This window comes from Ciona intestinalis, chromosome 4 (assembly GCF_000224145.3).
Source record: "Ciona intestinalis chromosome 4, KH, whole genome shotgun sequence".
NCBI classification, from domain to species: Eukaryota; Metazoa; Chordata; class Ascidiacea; order Phlebobranchia; family Cionidae; genus Ciona; species Ciona intestinalis.
Window position 1 is genome coordinate 1,684,997 of NC_020169.2, and position 17,261 is coordinate 1,702,257.

At 33.8% G+C, this 17,261-nt stretch overlaps 3 protein-coding genes and 1 long non-coding RNA gene across 6 annotated transcripts in view; 1 reads left to right on the forward strand and 3 right to left on the reverse strand.

Annotated features, from left to right (window-relative positions):
* LOC104265600 overlaps window positions 1–9,602 on the reverse strand; it is a 10,198-nt gene extending 596 nt beyond the window's left edge. Inside the window, exons 1-3 of one of the 2 annotated variants that reach the window (XM_002124194.4) lie at window positions 9,477–9,602; window positions 8,997–9,110; window positions 8,924–8,938 (exon numbers count right to left, since the gene is read on the reverse strand). In XM_002124194.4, coding sequence (XP_002124230.2) covers window positions 8,924–8,938; window positions 8,997–9,110; window positions 9,477–9,501 — 154 coding nt within the window. In that variant the 5' untranslated portion in view covers window positions 9,502–9,602. Of the gene's footprint in view, window positions 1–289; window positions 425–8,923; window positions 8,939–8,996; window positions 9,111–9,476 lie in introns of those variants that run through there. The other variant, XM_009859982.2, reaches the window with a different exon arrangement.
* LOC104265599 lies at window positions 1,357–3,264 on the reverse strand. Its single transcript, XM_009859981.3, has 4 exons — window positions 3,132–3,264; window positions 2,337–2,450; window positions 1,753–1,894; window positions 1,357–1,431 (listed from the first exon to the last, which is right to left on the reverse strand). Exons 1-4 carry the CDS (start codon window positions 3,148–3,150, stop codon window positions 1,398–1,400), a joined length of 309 nt encoding a protein of 102 aa, XP_009858283.1. The 5' UTR covers window positions 3,151–3,264; the 3' UTR covers window positions 1,357–1,397.
* Window positions 9,603–10,634: 1,032 nt separating the features above from the next.
* LOC100186597 lies at window positions 10,635–12,776 on the reverse strand. The gene is made up of 3 exons (XM_009859983.3): window positions 12,618–12,776; window positions 11,008–11,106; window positions 10,635–10,946 (listed from the first exon to the last, which is right to left on the reverse strand). Exons 1-3 carry the CDS (start codon window positions 12,634–12,636, stop codon window positions 10,762–10,764), a joined length of 303 nt encoding a protein of 100 aa, XP_009858285.1. The 5' UTR covers window positions 12,637–12,776; the 3' UTR covers window positions 10,635–10,761.
* Window positions 12,777–14,535: 1,759 nt separating this feature from the next.
* The window catches only part of LOC100184218, a 10,004-nt gene continuing 7,278 nt past the window's right edge, over window positions 14,536–17,261 (forward strand). For both annotated transcript variants that reach the window (XR_717212.3, XR_003395837.1), the window contains exons 1-3: window positions 14,536–14,666; window positions 15,657–15,982; window positions 16,044–16,960. This is a non-coding gene — a long non-coding RNA (uncharacterized LOC100184218). The remainder of the gene's footprint in view (window positions 14,667–15,656; window positions 15,983–16,043; window positions 16,961–17,261) is intronic.

Sequence of the window (17,261 nt, forward strand, 5' to 3'; positions counted from 1 at the left end):
AGCATCTGTAACATGGTGATATTTTGATCACATCATTTTTCTGTTGTTGCGTGAAAAATATTTTTTTCTAGTAAATTATTTCGACACAAAGAAAACGTTGCCCATTAAATATAACGTTTGTTTATAGCTTGCGGTGGGTGATGGGGCATTTTTTGTATTTGGGTCAATAAGTAATGCATTTAATATTATTGTTTTTGATGGGAGTGACCACCATCAGTAACATAGCGGTATGGTTTCTGCAGAATAGTCATCCTATGGGCCTATATTTATTACAGCATAAAGTTCATACCGTTTAGAGTATACATCGTTATCAACCAGGACTGTTTACAAAACCACTGTATTAACTTTAAATTGCTAAATTTCTGATGAATAAAACCATCAATTCGGATATATTAAACACATGATAACTTTCCATACAAGACCAAACAAGTACATTCATCAAATACCAACCGTATTCTTATAATATATACAATATAGTAGGGTGGGGGGAGACGGGGCACCTTTAGCACATCGTATCCAAATATCCTGAATAGAATGAAAATATGTCCCATCTTTCCCCATCGCATACTTCATATAGACTAATTCGAAACGCACGTCTTATTTTACTCATGTTTAGTTTTAAAATACTTATAAAACTATTACTACAACCCATCGTTAACTTATCTAATTCATATTTTGTACCTGGTCAAATCTTCTTCCAGCTGTTCCGTCTTCTCTTATATACGGTGTAGGTTGAATAGTTGCCATGGCTCATACACACATACTATGGTTACCACATACGGTTATACAATTCATACATCCAACAATATGTTTTTCATTTCCAACGGTTTCAAACTGACAAAAACGTATTTGCTTTCCTCTTCTTCTATCGCCTCCAGTGGCGAAAATCCGTCTTGGTCTTTACTTATAAAACAAGAAACTAATTCTTCGCGCATCGGGTTTCGTTAAGAACCTCGACTTCTTGATTGAACACGCCTTTCTTCTTTTGTTTTACGTGTAAATATTTTTATTCGTTATCTCTAAAATCATAATAATAACATTTCTCCAAAACAGTGCGTGCCCTCTTAATGTAATAACTTGTAGTATACGTAACATCATTTTGCAATCATCAACTGGTTCTATCACCTCTAATTGTATAAAGCGTCGCCATTTCATTTAAAATTGTATAAAATCTTAAAATTTGAATGATTTCTGTTTCTCTGTTGGTCCTTAAATTCATTTCGCTGCCAACGGTATTAATATATAATTCAATTAAATCCACTAAGATTTTTTTTATTTGTACAGTATAAAAAGTATAAAATACAAATGAAGTTCTTGCAGTAATGGTGAACATGCTTACATTACGTTCTTTTTTTGGTATGGCTTGAATGTTCTACTTCCGTTGTATCCGTTTCACTTTATTCGTCTTCTTCTTTTTCTACTGCTTCATACCTTAAGTGACAGGAGAGAAAAAGTGATTTTCAACATAAAGTTTTGAACATATATAGTACGGGGGGGGGGTATGGGACACCTTTTCATTCTAATTTCTCGTCCCATTTGGTAGTAAACAAAGAACATTCAAAGAATTATAAAACCGTATCCTTACGACTCAGACCGTGGTGAATTGTTTAAAACACGATCAGGATATTTGGATATTGTGTGCTAAATATGTACCGTCTTCTCCCACCCTACTCTATATGATCAGATGTTAAAGTGCTAGTTCTAGAAATGTTAATAAGACGCATATGATTACGTTAACATGTCTTTTCATACCATACGTCATATTCCTTTTCTTGAACAACACTTTGTAGCTGGTCAAGGTGTCCGCTTCGTTTTATTCCCATAAACCAGTTTCCAACGTGCCATCGTATAGTCTCATTGCTATACTGGGTGCAAAATCCCGGACTGAGTGGATCTAAATGTAGAACATTGTATATGTTGCGAAATGCAGCAAGTCCGTTGTGGTAAGATGGTTCTCGTTTTCATTAGCTTTTATCGTCGAGTTTGACAGTAAACAAATAGTATTGTACGGTGGGGGAAGATGGGACACCTTTTCATTCTATTTTCTCGTCCCATTTGGTAGTAAAGAAAGAACATTCAAAAAATTAATAAACTGTATGCTCACGACTTCCATAGACCGCTGTTAATTGTTTAAAACACGATTAGGATATTTGGATATTATGTTCGAAAGGCGTCCCATCGTCCCCCAGACTACTATATTTACAGAACTATATAACCGTACCGGCTGTAAAACAGAGTTGCTAATTTTTAAAATCATAATTCGAAAATATGACGTATAATGTGCTCATGGTAGCCGTCTTTCCCCACATTAGTGTGTCTCACACCAAACTGCTCACTTTGGTCGACGCATACTGGAAGTCCTAGTGTTTGGCGTAGGTACGCGTTCAAGCGATCGTGCACAAGATTGCCAAATTCTTGCATTATTTTCTGTACGTCATCCTTCACTTGTTCTATACAATTAAGGGAAGTTTAATGCTCCAAAACGCTTATTTGTTTATAAATATGCTAGCAGAAGAAGTTCCCATTTTAAACTAAAGTACAGAACTCTTTTGTATTTGTTATATCAAGTCTCTTAAGGTGCAATAAAAAAACAAACAAAGTGATCGGTAACATAAGTTAGTATCCAAGCATTTAATATTGTTATTATGGTAAAACTATAATATTATTTGGGAATATACAGTACTAAGGGGTAAGATGGGACATCTGTAGCACATATTATCCAAATATCCTGATCGTGTCTTAAACAATTAATAACAGTCTATGAGAGTCGTGAGGATACGGTTTTATAATTCTTTGAATAATCTTTGTTTACTATCAAATGGGAAAAAGAAGAAAAAGATCTACCATCTTCCCCCCATCCTACTTTTCAACAGTGATAGAGGTGAATGGTCTTGGCAGATAAAATATATATAGTAGGGTGGAGGAAGATGGGACACATTTTCCATCAATTTTCTTGTCGCATTTAGTAGTAAACAAAGAAAATTCAAAAAATTTTAAAACCGAATCCTCACGACTCCCATAGACCGTTGTTATTTGTTAACAACACGATCAGAATCTTTGGATTTTATGTACTAAAGTTGTCCCGTCTTTCCCCACCCTACTATACAGTTATTCTTAACCAAAGCTCATACCAGTCATACGTTTCATCATTGCAAACACGAAAGCCTGCTTTTTCTTGAAATTACTAAATTCCAATACATTATCTAAATTAATTCAAATAGAAAAGGAGCAAAATGTTAAATTCCCACACAAGACCGCAATTAATACGTCTTTAGATTGAAGTCATGTTTCTAAAATTCTCTTATTTTACATAGAATGCCAATTTGTAGCATTTAATGTAGCCAAGTCCAAACAATTTATTATTCACGCTATACCTGGTTCAAATTTATCTGTCCAGCTCTTCCGTCTTCTCTTATATACAGATAGCAGTTACACAGTTGCCAAGGTACATATACACGTATCATGGTTACCTATATACAATACACAAATACAACCCGTTTTATTCTCAATGATTGGCTGGCTTTCTTTATATCTATTGCCCAGCGTGGCTGGATTCCGTGCTCGGTCTTCAATTAACATGAAATTAACTTGTTCGCACATCGGATTTCTTTGAGAACCTCGACTCCTTGATTGAACAAGTCTTCGCTCTTTTCTTTATAGGTTTATAGTTCGTTACATTAATTAGAAAACTGCTTTGTACTTTATTATTTTATTCTCGATGTATCAGATACCTGTTCTCCTATATGCCTCGATCATCATATTATAGCGTGTTCTACCCAGAATACGTAAACTTCGAACAAAAAATTGTCTTAGGCATTTAAATCTCCTATAGGTACAATTTTATTTTTTTTTATTTTTAATTTTCCAGCTACTACGAGTAATTATTCAAAAAACGATTAAAACAAAACACTTAAATATTAATTTTTTAAAAGATTTTAAATCATTTGGTGAACACTCATTCGGTACAACAGCTAAGGTATATACAAAAAAAGTATAAAAAACCGCGAATCTCACCTTATCTGGTGTTCATATAGTTGAACGATTTTTGTTTAGTATAATATAGTGGGGTGGGGAAAGATGGGACACCTTAGCACGAAACATATAAATATCCTAAACGTATTTTAAACAATTAACAATGGTCTATGAAAGTCGCGAGGACAAGGTTTTATAATTCCTTGAATGTTTTTTGTTTGCTACCAAAATGTACGAGAAAATAGATTGAAAAGGTGTCCCATCTTCCCCCATCCTACTATACAATAATAATCTGGTACTACGAAAAAGATCGGGTGCTGCTTTTGTTGGTTACGTTTTCGTAGCACCAGATCATTACAAAAAGAGTAACTTTTAAATTTCAAACAAGAATAATCAAACTATTTCGCATATTGAAGGTAAGAATATTTACACGACTTGTAAAAGAACACCCTGTAGTTCGTCCAGATCTTCCTGTCGTTCAAAACCTTTCCATGGCCCCCAACCCCCAACATTCCACATCACTCTGTAGTCTCCATTGTAAGAAGTACAAAAACTTGTGCACAGCGGATCTGAAAAATATTCATTGTGATCATTCAACAAAATAAATCATTAATTAAAGTTCCTTACTTTCAATCCCTTGTCTTTGCAATCCAACTAGTGGGCGAATGTAGGACTCCAAACGATCAGTTACGTAGTTACCAAATTCCTGCAATATTTTGATCACATCATTTCTCTGTTGTTCTGTAAAAATTATTTTTGTTGGTATAGCAACGGAAAACAGACAAATTAAATTTTACGTTTGTTTATCGCTTGCGGTGCTATTTAATGATGCTTTTTTGCAGTTGGGTCAGATAGTAATGCATTTTTTATTGGGGGGAGGGGGCGTTACCATCATCAGTAACACAGCGGTATGGTTTCTGCAGTATAGTCATCTTATGAACCTATATTTACTACAGCATAGTTCATACCGTTTAGAGTATACATCGTTCTAAACCAGGAGTATTTACAGAACCACTGTGTTAACTTTAAAATGCTAAAATTCTGATAAATAAAACCATTTATTCGGATATAGTAGGATAGGGGAAGATGGGACACATTTTCATACTATTTTCTCGTCCCGCATGGTAGTTAACAAAAAACATTTAACGAAATATAAAACCATATCCTCACGACTCTAATAGACCGTTATTATTTGTTGAAAGCATGGTCAGGATGTTTGGATATTATGTGCTAAAGGTGTCCCATCTTCCCCCACACCACTATATATTAAAAATATGAACACATGATTTTTCTTGAAATTACTAAATTCTATCAAACTATCTAAATTAATTCGAATAGAGTAGCATAAATCATCTTACTTTACATAGAATGTGCCACATAATTTGCAAAATGTAATTCAGCCTAGGCCAAACATATTATTCACTTCATATACATGCTATACCTCGTTCAAAGCTATTTGTCCAACTCTTTCGTCTTCTCTTATATACAGATAGCAGTTACAGAGTTGCTATGGTTCATATCGATCGGTACAACCCAAATCGATCGGTACAACCCGTTTTATTCTCAATGATTGGTTGACGTTCTTTATATATATTGCCCAGCGTGGCTGGATTCCGTGTTCGGACGTTAATTAACATGAAATTAACTTGTTCGGGCATCGGATTTCGTTTGGAACCTCGACTCCTTGATTGAACAAGCCTTCGCTTTTTTCTTTATAGGTTTATAGTTCGTTACATAAATTAGATAATTGTTCTGTTTTTTTAATATTATTTTAATCTCGATGTATCAGATACCTGTTCTCCTATATGCCTCGATCATCATATTGTAGCGTGTTCTACCCAGAATACGTAAACTTCGAACAAATAAATTGTCTTAGGCATTTAAACCTCTTGTGTTGGGTTTTTCTGGTTATATTTTCTTTCAACTTTTACGACAATACGAGTATATCTAAAACAATTGTACCCAAACACCAGCATATACTAAATTTCTAAACAGATTCATTTTCCAGTATAGTAGGGTGGGGGAAGATGGGACACCTTTTCATTCTATTTTCTCCTCCGATTTGGTAGTAAACAAAGAAGATTTATTAAATTAGAAAACCATATCTTCAGGACTTCCATAGACCGTTGTTAATTCTTTAAAACACAATCAGGATATTTGGATGATATGTGCGAAAGGTGTCCCATCCTACCCCACAGTACTATAAGGTATTCAAGTAAAACATACCGTAGGCTTACTTTATAGCACTCCATAATGTAGTGTGTCGGCGTTAAAATCTGTATCTCATAATTCATAACCCAATCCCAGTTTTCGCATTTTCCACATAAGATTAATAAATAACATTACTCTATAGCCGAAATTCTGCACAACGTGTTTAACGCATGTAGGGCTCAAAGCTAAATATTATCTTCACCGGGCGCTTACACTATACGTATAAATAGAGCGCATTATTTTGGGGGGTATAGTAATATATGAATTAAAGTATCTCGATTGCTTTAAACCCCCACCGCTATTTCTCTAATACAATCCACATATAAGCTGTACGAAGCATATACATGCTAGCCCTTTCGTTCTCTCTATGCTACATCTTTATGTACCTGATATTCTTCACTATGAATATTATGTTACTACTTTTATTTCTCTGATAATAAATCATTTAAAAATTGGGGGGCAACTTTTTGTTACATCAACATCAAGGTACAGAAAGAGCAACATATAAATTTCAAACAGTAATAATTATCTTATATCGTATATTGACGGTAAGGATGTTTACACCAACGTCTCTATACTAACTTTGGTTTACACAACCTAACAACTGTCCTTCTATCGGTATTGGTATGTTAGGATTCACATTTCAATACTGCACGTCCTTCTAAAAAAGCACCCTGTAGTTCGTCAAGGTCTTCCTTCCGATCTATACCTTTCCATTGTTCCCACTCTCCAACACGCCATCTCACTTTATTTTCTTCGTAACGAGTACAAAAATCTGCATGAAGCGGATCTGAAAAGATTTTTTGTGATCATTCGACAAAATAAATAATTAATTATAGTTCTTTACTCTGATTTCCCCGTCTTGGCAATCCAAGTAATTGGCGAATATACGCCTCCAAACGGTCAGGTACGTAGTTACCAAAATCTTGGAATATTTTGATAATATTGTTGTACTCTTCCACTGTGAAAAAAAAAGATTTTAGTAAATTATCGGGCACAGAGTAAACTTTGACACATTATATATAATACTGTGGCGTAGGGTAGGATACTGTTAGCAGCTAAATCCAATATTTCCTGATTGTGTTCTGAACAAATAATAACGCTCATTTTGGGTCGCCGGGCTTGGGTTACGTACTTCAGTGAATATTCTTGGTTTACTAACAAATGTGACAAAGGAGAGAAGACAATAATTTTGTCTTACCCCAACCTATATTGTATATTATGTTTATTGTTTATAGTGCAAGTGACGCTATTTTTACTCGAGACACAGCAACAATGCAGTTACAGAGTGGTATAGTTTCTGCAGAGTAGTCCTGTTATAGCGCTATATAGGTATTTTATCATTTTCATACCGTTTAATAAATACATCGTTCCAAACCAGGGTGGAAATTGCTAAATTCTGATAAATAAACCAAATGATTCAGTTATTAATACACATTGAATGTTCTTTGTTTACTACCAAATGGGACGAGAAAATAGAATAAAAGATGTCCCATCTTCCCCCACTCTACTATATGATAAATTTGCACACAAGGCTAAACAACGTCATTCTCTAAATATAGCTGTCATAAAACACATTTCTAAAGGTCTTCTTATCTTTTGTGACATTTTTAAAACCACGAACTAATACACATTATATTAATAAGCCTTGTACAAGTCAGAGTACAAGGAACTACCTGGTCAAAATCATCTCTCCAGCTTTTCCGTTTTCTCTTGCATTGATGTTGAATAGTTGTCATGGGTTATAATACACATATCATGGTTACCTATACAATCCACACGCAAAACAAAATGTTTTTCATTATATCTTTGGTCCCAGCGGTTGAATTTCATGTACGGACGTTAATTAACATGAAATTAACTTATTGTTCGGGCATCGGATTTCGTTTAGAACCTCGGCCTCTTTCATTGAACAAGCCCCCGCTCTTTTATTTTAGTGAATAACTTGTTACAATATAATTAGGCAATTGTTTCAAATTTTTCTTTTCGTATCAGGTCATACTCATACCTGTTTCGAATTTTCGTATCAGAATATATAGTAGGGTGGGGAAGACGGGACATCTGTTGGCACACTATCCAAATATCCTGATTCGGTTTTAAACAATTAACAACAGTCTATAAAAGTCATGAGGATACAGTTTTATAATTCTTTGAATGCTTTTTGTTTAACACCAAATGGGACGAGTAAATAGAATGAAAGGGTGTCCCATCTTTCCCTACTATACTATATACCTGTTTCCGAAGACACATTAAAGCATTGGTCGCGAATCCAGTTATACTATATTCCCGCACCTGATACTGTCTTAATATTGTGAGTTATTTAACATATATCTGTATACCGGTATATATGTTTTGTGTGATCGTAAAACTAGATTCCTCTTTTTCTGCTACATGCTTTTTTTCTCCGCTGTGGATATTATTTTACCAATTTTATTTCTAGAATATAATATTTTGTAATTGTTTGGCATTATCTGGTATACAACAACTATTTAAGGTACGAAACTTATGAATTTCAAACAGTAATAATCAGAGTATAATTTAATTATGGAAAATGCTCATAAGATCTGACAATTGGTTTCGTCATCGATATCAGTATTGCATATAAATTGCAACAAAATATTTCCTTGTAAAATAACACCGTGTAGCTCGTCACGGTCTCGCGAGCATTGTATTCCTTTCCATGGTCCACTATTCCCAACACGCCATCTTATTTTGTATTCTCCATAACTAGTACAAAAATATTTCTCCAGCGGTCCTAAAAACGTTTTAATGTGATCATTCGAGAAAATGCATCATTAATTTCAGTTATTTACCTTGATTTCCTTGTCTTGGCAATCCAACTAGTGGGCGAACGTAGGACTCCAAACGGTCAGGTACGTAGTTACCAAATTCTTGCAATATTTTGAGAATATCCTTTTTCTCATCGTCTGTGAGAAAACATGTTTTGATTTTAGTAAACTATCGGGACACAAAATAAATGTAGGTAGGCTACACTATTTATTATATAGTAGGATGGGGAAAGATGGGACACCTTTTCATTCCATTTTCTCGTACATTTTGGTAGTAAACAAAGAACATTTAAAAAAAATTATAAAACCTTTTCCACGCGACTTTCATAGACCGTTGTTAATTGTTTAAAACACGATCAGGATATTTAAATATTTTGTGCTAAAGGTGTCCCATCTTCCCCCACCCCACTATATCTGTTATTTGTATGCATTTTTGTGGGGGGGTCACCAGCATTAGTAACTTATGGTGATATAGTTCCTACAAATATTACGGCATTCTCATACCATTTAAAGCATGTTTCCAACCCATGCTGTTCAGAGTATAATTCGGTACAATCTAGGACTATATTTATAAAACCACTATATTAACTTGAAAATGCTAAAACCGTATTATATAGTTTATAGTATACTGAAAACAATACACATGATAAATTTCCACACAAGGCTAAAAAACGTTCTTTACTAGATTGCAGTCATAACACTTAGTATACGCACTTCCATTAAAGGTCTACTTATTTGTTACATTTTCAAAATTAGGACCAATAAACATTATATTAATAGGCCCTATATAAGTCAGACCGCAAGCTACCTGAACAAATTCATCTTTTTAACTCTTCCGTCTTCTCCTATATACAGATGGATGTTGAATAGTTTCCATGGTCCATAATACACATATCATGGTTACCTATACAAATTAAACGAAGATCAAAATGTTTTTCATTACAACTTTGGTCCGAGCGGTTAAATTTCGTGTACGGACCTTAATTAACATGAAATTAACTTGTTCGCGCATCGGATTTCGTTTAGAACCTCGACTTCTTGATTGAACACGCCTTCGCCTTCTTCAATAAATAGTTCGCTACATTAATTAGGTAATTGTTTTGTATTCTGTTATGTTATTCTCAATGTATCAGATACCTGGTGTTCCCATAAAATATCTGTGTAAACTAGAATTGGAATCACGGCTAGAATTGGAAATCCTACCTGACATTCTAATCAACAATTAAAACACGGAAAGTCTTGTGTGTATAAACAAACTTAAACCAGTCAGCACTAAGGTCAATACCAATAAGCTTATTTTTCTTGTTTCGCTTTCCTATCAAAACCGTAAAAAGTTTCTTAAAACTTTTAATAGTCAAATATTTTTCATATTAATTTGTTTAACTCGTACACTGATCTTTATTTAGACCGGTTAGGTTTATTACTCATTTTAAAGTCATATTTTCTTTGCTTAGTTTGAAAATAAAGTAAAAGCTTCTGTGTACTTTCTTATACGCGTTTATTTCACTTTTTTCTATTTTTTTCTCATTGCATTATTGGTAATCCATCAATCATACTTAGTAGACAAAGCCATATACAGCAGCTGCTAAGTTTAAAATAATACCCTTGTTTCTCTTTCCTCTCTGCCTGAACTATTATAAGGCCATTATACAGAACAACTTTATATTTTCAAAATTTGTGTAATCTTCCCTTTATTCGTATTACAGTAAAACAAATCAAATAATATCGATCCAATTTCATGTACCAAAACAACGGGTTTTATCAGTAGAATATAAATATTATTAGCAAATTAGCTAAAAAGCCACCCGCCCCATGTTATGTCATAATATATAGCATAATCCCTTTGATTCAGTAGATTCCTAAGTAAGTCACTTTCTGCGATGCTGCTCCAAGGACCAGATTTATCCTCATATTTCCAGAACCATCTTATTGTATACTTGTCGAAACTTTTCGAAAAATTATCTGCGAATGCGTCTAAAAGATAGTTATGATAACTTTAGATTAAAAATATAATAAAAGTGGCAACTCTAAATACTTGGTACTGTATATCCAAGTTGTCCACGCAGGTAGGCTTCTAAACGATCGGGCACTTTGTCCATACCGAGTATACTTTCCACATTACGTCTTACTTCTCCTGAGAGGGTTATTAAAGAGATTAAATTTAATTATTTGACATAAAAACCATTGTACGACGTTTTAAATTCCTCGATGCTCACGTCACGTAATAAGATAAATTAGGTTCCTGTAATAAAGTAAGGTGGGGGAAGACAGCACATCTTTAGCACATATAGTAGGGTGGGGGAAGATGGGACACTTTGTCAGAAGAGACTTTTTTCTTTTTCTTTTTACAGAACCCAAATAATGATAATCAGGAAAATAAGGTTACAGAATTATTCGACAGTATTATCATGACTTTATGAAACGCCCGTCAAAGCTGATTACTGTTTATAAAATCATAGTAAAGCCGATGAATTTTTTTTTTAGTTTGCGTGTGCGACTAGTTATAGTTTTGTAAAAAACACTGAGATATAAGCATGAAGAAAATAGGCAAGGGTCAATATGACTTTAATTAAAGATAAAAACAACAAAATAATATCGGTTTAACGGTATATATATGAAGTTTACATGGCAAAGAAACTAGCACAGCCTGTTAAATTCGATCGGTTAACTACAAGTTGCAAAATACTACTAATGTAAATATATTTCAATTTAGAGTCCCATCTTTCCCCACATTGTAGTTTTGTATGTTTTAATTGCCAAACTTTGAAGGATTTTTTTTAATTTAGCAATTTATACCTCAGGGGTTTTTCAACTACAAGATACTGATGTAATAAAAATATAATATTTTGAAAATAAATTTGGTCATTTGCTCTTGGTGATAATTTATGAGAAGTGGCTTTGCCAAAAACAGAGTATAGTATTACCCAATTTGTAGCAAAAATAAAAACTTTATTAATAGTTATTATCAATTTTCTGTTATTACAATTTCATATATATTTGTAGGATACAATATTTATCCATTGATGTTCGAACATTACCTATTGTCGTTTAAAAAATATCAATTGTTATGCAATAATATAATGTATAAAGGTAACATGTTAAAAACTATAGCAGTAGAGCAAGAAAAAGAATGCTTAGACTTAATTTTCAAAGCGTACAGTATTATTCCGTGTTATTTACGTATATTCCTATATATAAATGCACTTAATAATCAAAATTAACAATGATTTTAAACTGTCCCATCTTATCCTGATGTGTGTTTTCAAATTTGTAAAATTTCACTTGTTGTGCGGATCGCTAAATAACTCCTCGTGTGTTTTATTTTAATTTATTAAATTTGTGTCAATTAATTAAGGAATGATGGTACTAATTCGTGGTATTACCCAAAAACCGTCATCTATTTTGATTTGGGAAATATTTGGCAATATGTGCTTAAGTGTCCCATCTTCCCCCTTTGTACTATATTATTCATATACCCTGAACGTGTTTTAAACCACTAATAACGGTATATGAAAGTCGTGAGGATACGGTTATATAATTCTTTGAATGCTTTAGTTTACTACTTAATTGGACAAAAAAATACGAAAAAGGATGTGTCATCACCCCCACCCTAGCATATATATTTTATTCAAACAAAATCGTTACCGGTGAGCAAATGATGCATTTTTATTTTTCCACAAACAATATGTTTTTACTTGTATTTTTTAACTTCCAATCCTATAATGAACGACAAACACAGTTTCGTATTTATAATTAAAAGAAAAGTATTAGAAATCATAGCTTTCTAGTCAAACCATCAATGCATATAAAGTATTAATTAAGTTTACTTTCAGTTGGAAATCATTTAAACTGTAACGCTAAATCTCTAAAAGCTGAATTATTCGCCGCTATTTATAGCTTTAGAATATTTCCCTTCGGAGTGCAAGTGGGGTCCAGCCTATCAACTATTTATAGACTACAAAGTTTAAACAGAATTATAAATAAAAATGATTTCGTGCTTATATTATACAACATGCTATAGCTGGCCAGAGTCACCTTTCAACTCTTCCGTCTTCTCTTATATACAGAGAGATGTTGAATAGTTGTCATGGTCCATAATACACATATCAAGGTTACCTATACAATCCACACGCAAAACAAAATGTTTTTCATTATATCTTTGGTCCGAGCGGTTAAATTTCGTGTACGGACGTTAATTAACATGAAATTAAAACTTGTTCGCGCATCGGATTTCGTTTAGAACCTCGACTTACTACACACATTAATTAGGTAGGCCTAATTGTTTTGTATTCTGTTATGTTATTCCCAACGTATCAGATACCTTAACATGTATTCTGTTATGCTATTTCCAACGTATCAGTGTTCCTAAAGATCACGCCCGCTTGTATATATGCGCTATCTCGAAAAATATAAACGTTTTGAATAAAAAAATGGTTGCGATTTCTTACTAAGATGCAAACTAACACACCCGTTAGGTCCGTTATATTTGTTGAAATCAAATTATCCCTTGTAGGCTTTCGACTTAAGAACACTTCAATAATGAATTTATACTATACGGTAACTTATCCATTTAAAGATTTATATTTATCACGCAGTCAAATCAAAATCATAAGAATATTTTATTGCTAATTTGACATGGAAAAACGTTACCCATCACGTGTATAATGCAATTCAAATCACACATATTCGGGTAGTCCAGGGGCGTGTCAAAGTTGCTTGTAGCGCGCATGCCTCTTACCGAGATGGTATGGGTTCAAGGCTCGTCGATACTACCACTGTGGGTGTAATTGGGCAAGACTCTAACGGCAATTGCTCCATCCCAGGGATCACTGTAAATGTGCTTTTTAAATTGTTTGCTGTACGATATATACGATGGGGAAAGATGGGTCACCTTTCATTCTATTTTCTCGTCACATCTGGTAGTAAACAAAGAAAATTCAGAGAATTATAAAACGCATCCTCACGACTCCCATGGACCTTTGTTAATTGTTTTAAACATAATAAAAAAACTTTACTCGCAACACAAACAGTTAGTGACGTGAAAACTCATAAGCTGGAACAATAGGGGTATAAAACAGAACACATTTTTTAAAAACGAATTTCGTTAAAACTAGCTGTTCTTTTTATACATCTCATGCCAGATTACAAATTACCACGCATATGTCATTTTGTGTCGTGATGTGTTTTTGTATGGTAAAAATAAAATATAAATAAATAAAATAAATAAAAAAAGTATAAACACATGTGATTAATGTTTTAGAAACGTTCTTACAAGGTGTGTTTTTTCAGTTTTCCGTTAATTTAACAGAAAAATATGCATGTCCCCTTTTTCGATATAGCCGCAATTTGATATCTATGTTCGTTCACATGGCCAATGCACAAAATCCTAAGAGCAATTTCTGAACATTCTGTGGCTATGAAGCAAAGTAGAAAGCGGCATGCTGTTTTTAAAGCTGTTTCATACGGTTTTCCGTTGAGTTTTTATTGAGGCCCTATTTATTTTACAAGATTCATATAGTCAGTTGTCAACTACCATTATCATGAAAAGTATTTATTTGATCGATTAAACTTTATTTTTACACAGAACTAAATATTTTAAGCAATGTTTGCCAGCAATAAGGAAGCAAGTAAATCTGCAGATTCAAATAACTTCAAGGAATCGCTGAAAAGTTGGATATCCGATGCAACAAAACGGTAATGAATGGATTTGGGTGCTAGTGAAGAATCTCCCCCCCCCCACCTTATTTGCTAACCAGTAACCACTAACCCCTAGGTTAGGGGGTTAGGTGTTGATGGTTAGGGGGTTAGTGCTTATAGGGGTTAGTAGTTAGTGGTTATAGGGTTAGGGGTTAGCAAATAAGGGGGGGAGACTCTTCACTGGCACCTGGATTTGTTTATCACTATTCATAAATACCTAGATATTGCTGATTGAATTTAATGTGGTTTGCGTGAACTTATGTTTCAATTTTTCCAACAGTTCCAACTTCCAACCCTCCTACCAATACATTCCAAAGCCTGCTGTGGCCTTTATCTCATTTTACATCAATGTTTTTGCATTTAAATTAAAGACCCCCCTTTTCATATTGATTGATTTTAAAAGAGTTTACTGTCAAGCGTAAACTGTTCTAACTTCAGATGGTTTTTAGACAAATATGTTTAATTTTTCACATAGTTTGCGAGAACAAATTATAGCATAGTTTCACATAACACTATGTTACTACTTTGAATGTTTTCCCACCAGTGTACTAAATATTTAAGTCAAATTCCAGCTACCAAAAACTGCCAGAACTGTCATGTGGTTATGTTAGCAGCTTTAAAAATCTATACTAGCGGACTTTTTCATTTTCGACTTTAAAAGTGTATTTTCGGGCAGTGCATTAAGTAAACTACGTTTTTCTTATGAAAGAAAGAAATATGGTCTATTTTACAGTCCATCAGTTTTTCAACGAAATAAAGCATATTTTAAGCATATTAATTTGGCTTCGGCACTTTTTGGGGTGTTTAATATAAAAATTACCCCAATAAGTAAAATGAGGAGTTTTCAAGGGAAATGAAAGAAGAGGTGTTAAAAAGTTTTTTTATGGTAGTTTTTTCTCTTTACCAGTAATCGGAATGAGCCTAATTGTTTGTTTTTTAAGACGAATTCCTGTAAAACTCTATTTAAAATTTGAAATTTACTTTCAGAAAACTGTTGATCAACGTCGCCTTATTTGGAGTTGGTGTTTATATTAGCTCTGCCTTCGCGGATCTAACTTTCGAAGCACCTCTAGCACCACCACCTGGACAATAAATATGTTTCTTTTATCAATGAACACTATCTGCACATGTGCATCATGGGCAGTTACCAGAACAATGCTTATTCTTTTGTCTAAATATCCCAAACCACATGTGGTACATGACTATTTCATTTGGATTAACGTAGTAAGCATCTCTGCCAACTTTTGGAATATGGTATGTGATGTTGTGAAACAACCAAGCTGGAAAAAAATTCCAACTTCCTACATAACAAGGTAATGGCTTTAGTGTAAAAGGAAAATTAATTACAAGCATGTAACATACATTCCCTTTCAGTTTAAACTGTTGTGGTGGAACACCTGGCACTGGATTGTGTTATTTCTTATTCCAACAAAAACAGGAGAAATCAACATTTTTAATAATTTGTGCCGTGCAATGTGCCATTTTAATGCCACTGATAGAAAATTTGTACCCACGTTACCCAAGTGAACTACAAGTTACCCACACGTTGGATGAGATCATATATACCCACAACATGTTCTGGAAGCAACTATTCAATCGTTTCAATTACAACACTTCAAGAATATTAAGCAGGAGTAATTATTTACCACAAATGTTTGATGGCATTAAAACAAATTTTATGCAATAAAAGCATTTCATTGGCATCGTGTGTGTTTATCCTTTGTAGACAAAGCATATTGAATCTCTCAGAAGCAATATTCCTTCCTTTGCTTGTCTTTCATTTACTGGTCCATCTTTTATGTTGAGATGCAGAAGCCACATCCTTGTTTCTACAAGCTTGTGGTTAATTAATTGAGTTTTCTTCATATCATAAACCTCCTAGCTGCCACACATTTCTTTGTGGGAAGACACAATGTCTCAGGTTTTCCACAATTTCTGTTGTGTTGAAATTTAACTATCAACCTCTAGCATTTTCCACCAGCCAAGTCTGTAACGGACTGGAAAATGAGACACCTTTAGGACATAATATCCTGATTGTGTTTTAAACAATTAACAACAGTGTATGGAAGTCGTGGGGACACAGTTTTATAACTCTTTGAATTGAATTTACTACTAAATAAAACAAGAAAATAGAATGAAAAGATGTCCTTCCCCAACAATATCTTCCTCAACCGTACTATATATTTAGTATTGGTTGGTAATATCGGACACTTTAGCACATAATATTAAAATATCCCGATCGTGTTTTAAACAATTAACAACGGTCTATGCTTGGAGCCGTGAGAATATACGTCAAGTTCGTGTATACTAAACATCGAAAACAAGAGGGGTTTTATAAAATAAACACGGGCGGGTAAAAAGAAAACAGAAAGATTATTTACACAGAAGAGTGGTCATAGTTCACCGAGAGGTAAAACTAGACACATGGTTTCCTCGACTCGCTGAAAACGCAAGATGTATCTTTTACTTTTCTTTGTTCATAGGCTACTTGTGCTTCATTTGCAAATCAGAAGTAAAATTTTAAATGATTGTCCCAGTTTGTGGGAAGGACTGTTCAAAAAAATCATCGAGCAAATATATACCAATGTTTAC

Bases quoted from the DNA above. Each gene is read 5' to 3' on its own strand.
- LOC100186597 (XM_009859983.3), bottom strand. The intron at 10,947-11,007 runs GTATTTAGAGTT...ACTATCTTTTAG, and splicing joins ACTTGGATATACAGTACCAA to ACGCATTCGCAGATAATTTT.
- LOC104265599 (XM_009859981.3), bottom strand. The intron at 1,895-2,336 runs GTGAGCAGTTTG...TTCTACATTTAG, and splicing joins TCCAGTATGCGTCGACCAAA to ATCCACTCAGTCCGGGATTT. The intron at 1,432-1,752 runs GTATGAAAAGAC...CTGTCACTTAAG, and splicing joins GAAAAGGAATATGACGTATG to GTATGAAGCAGTAGAAAAAG.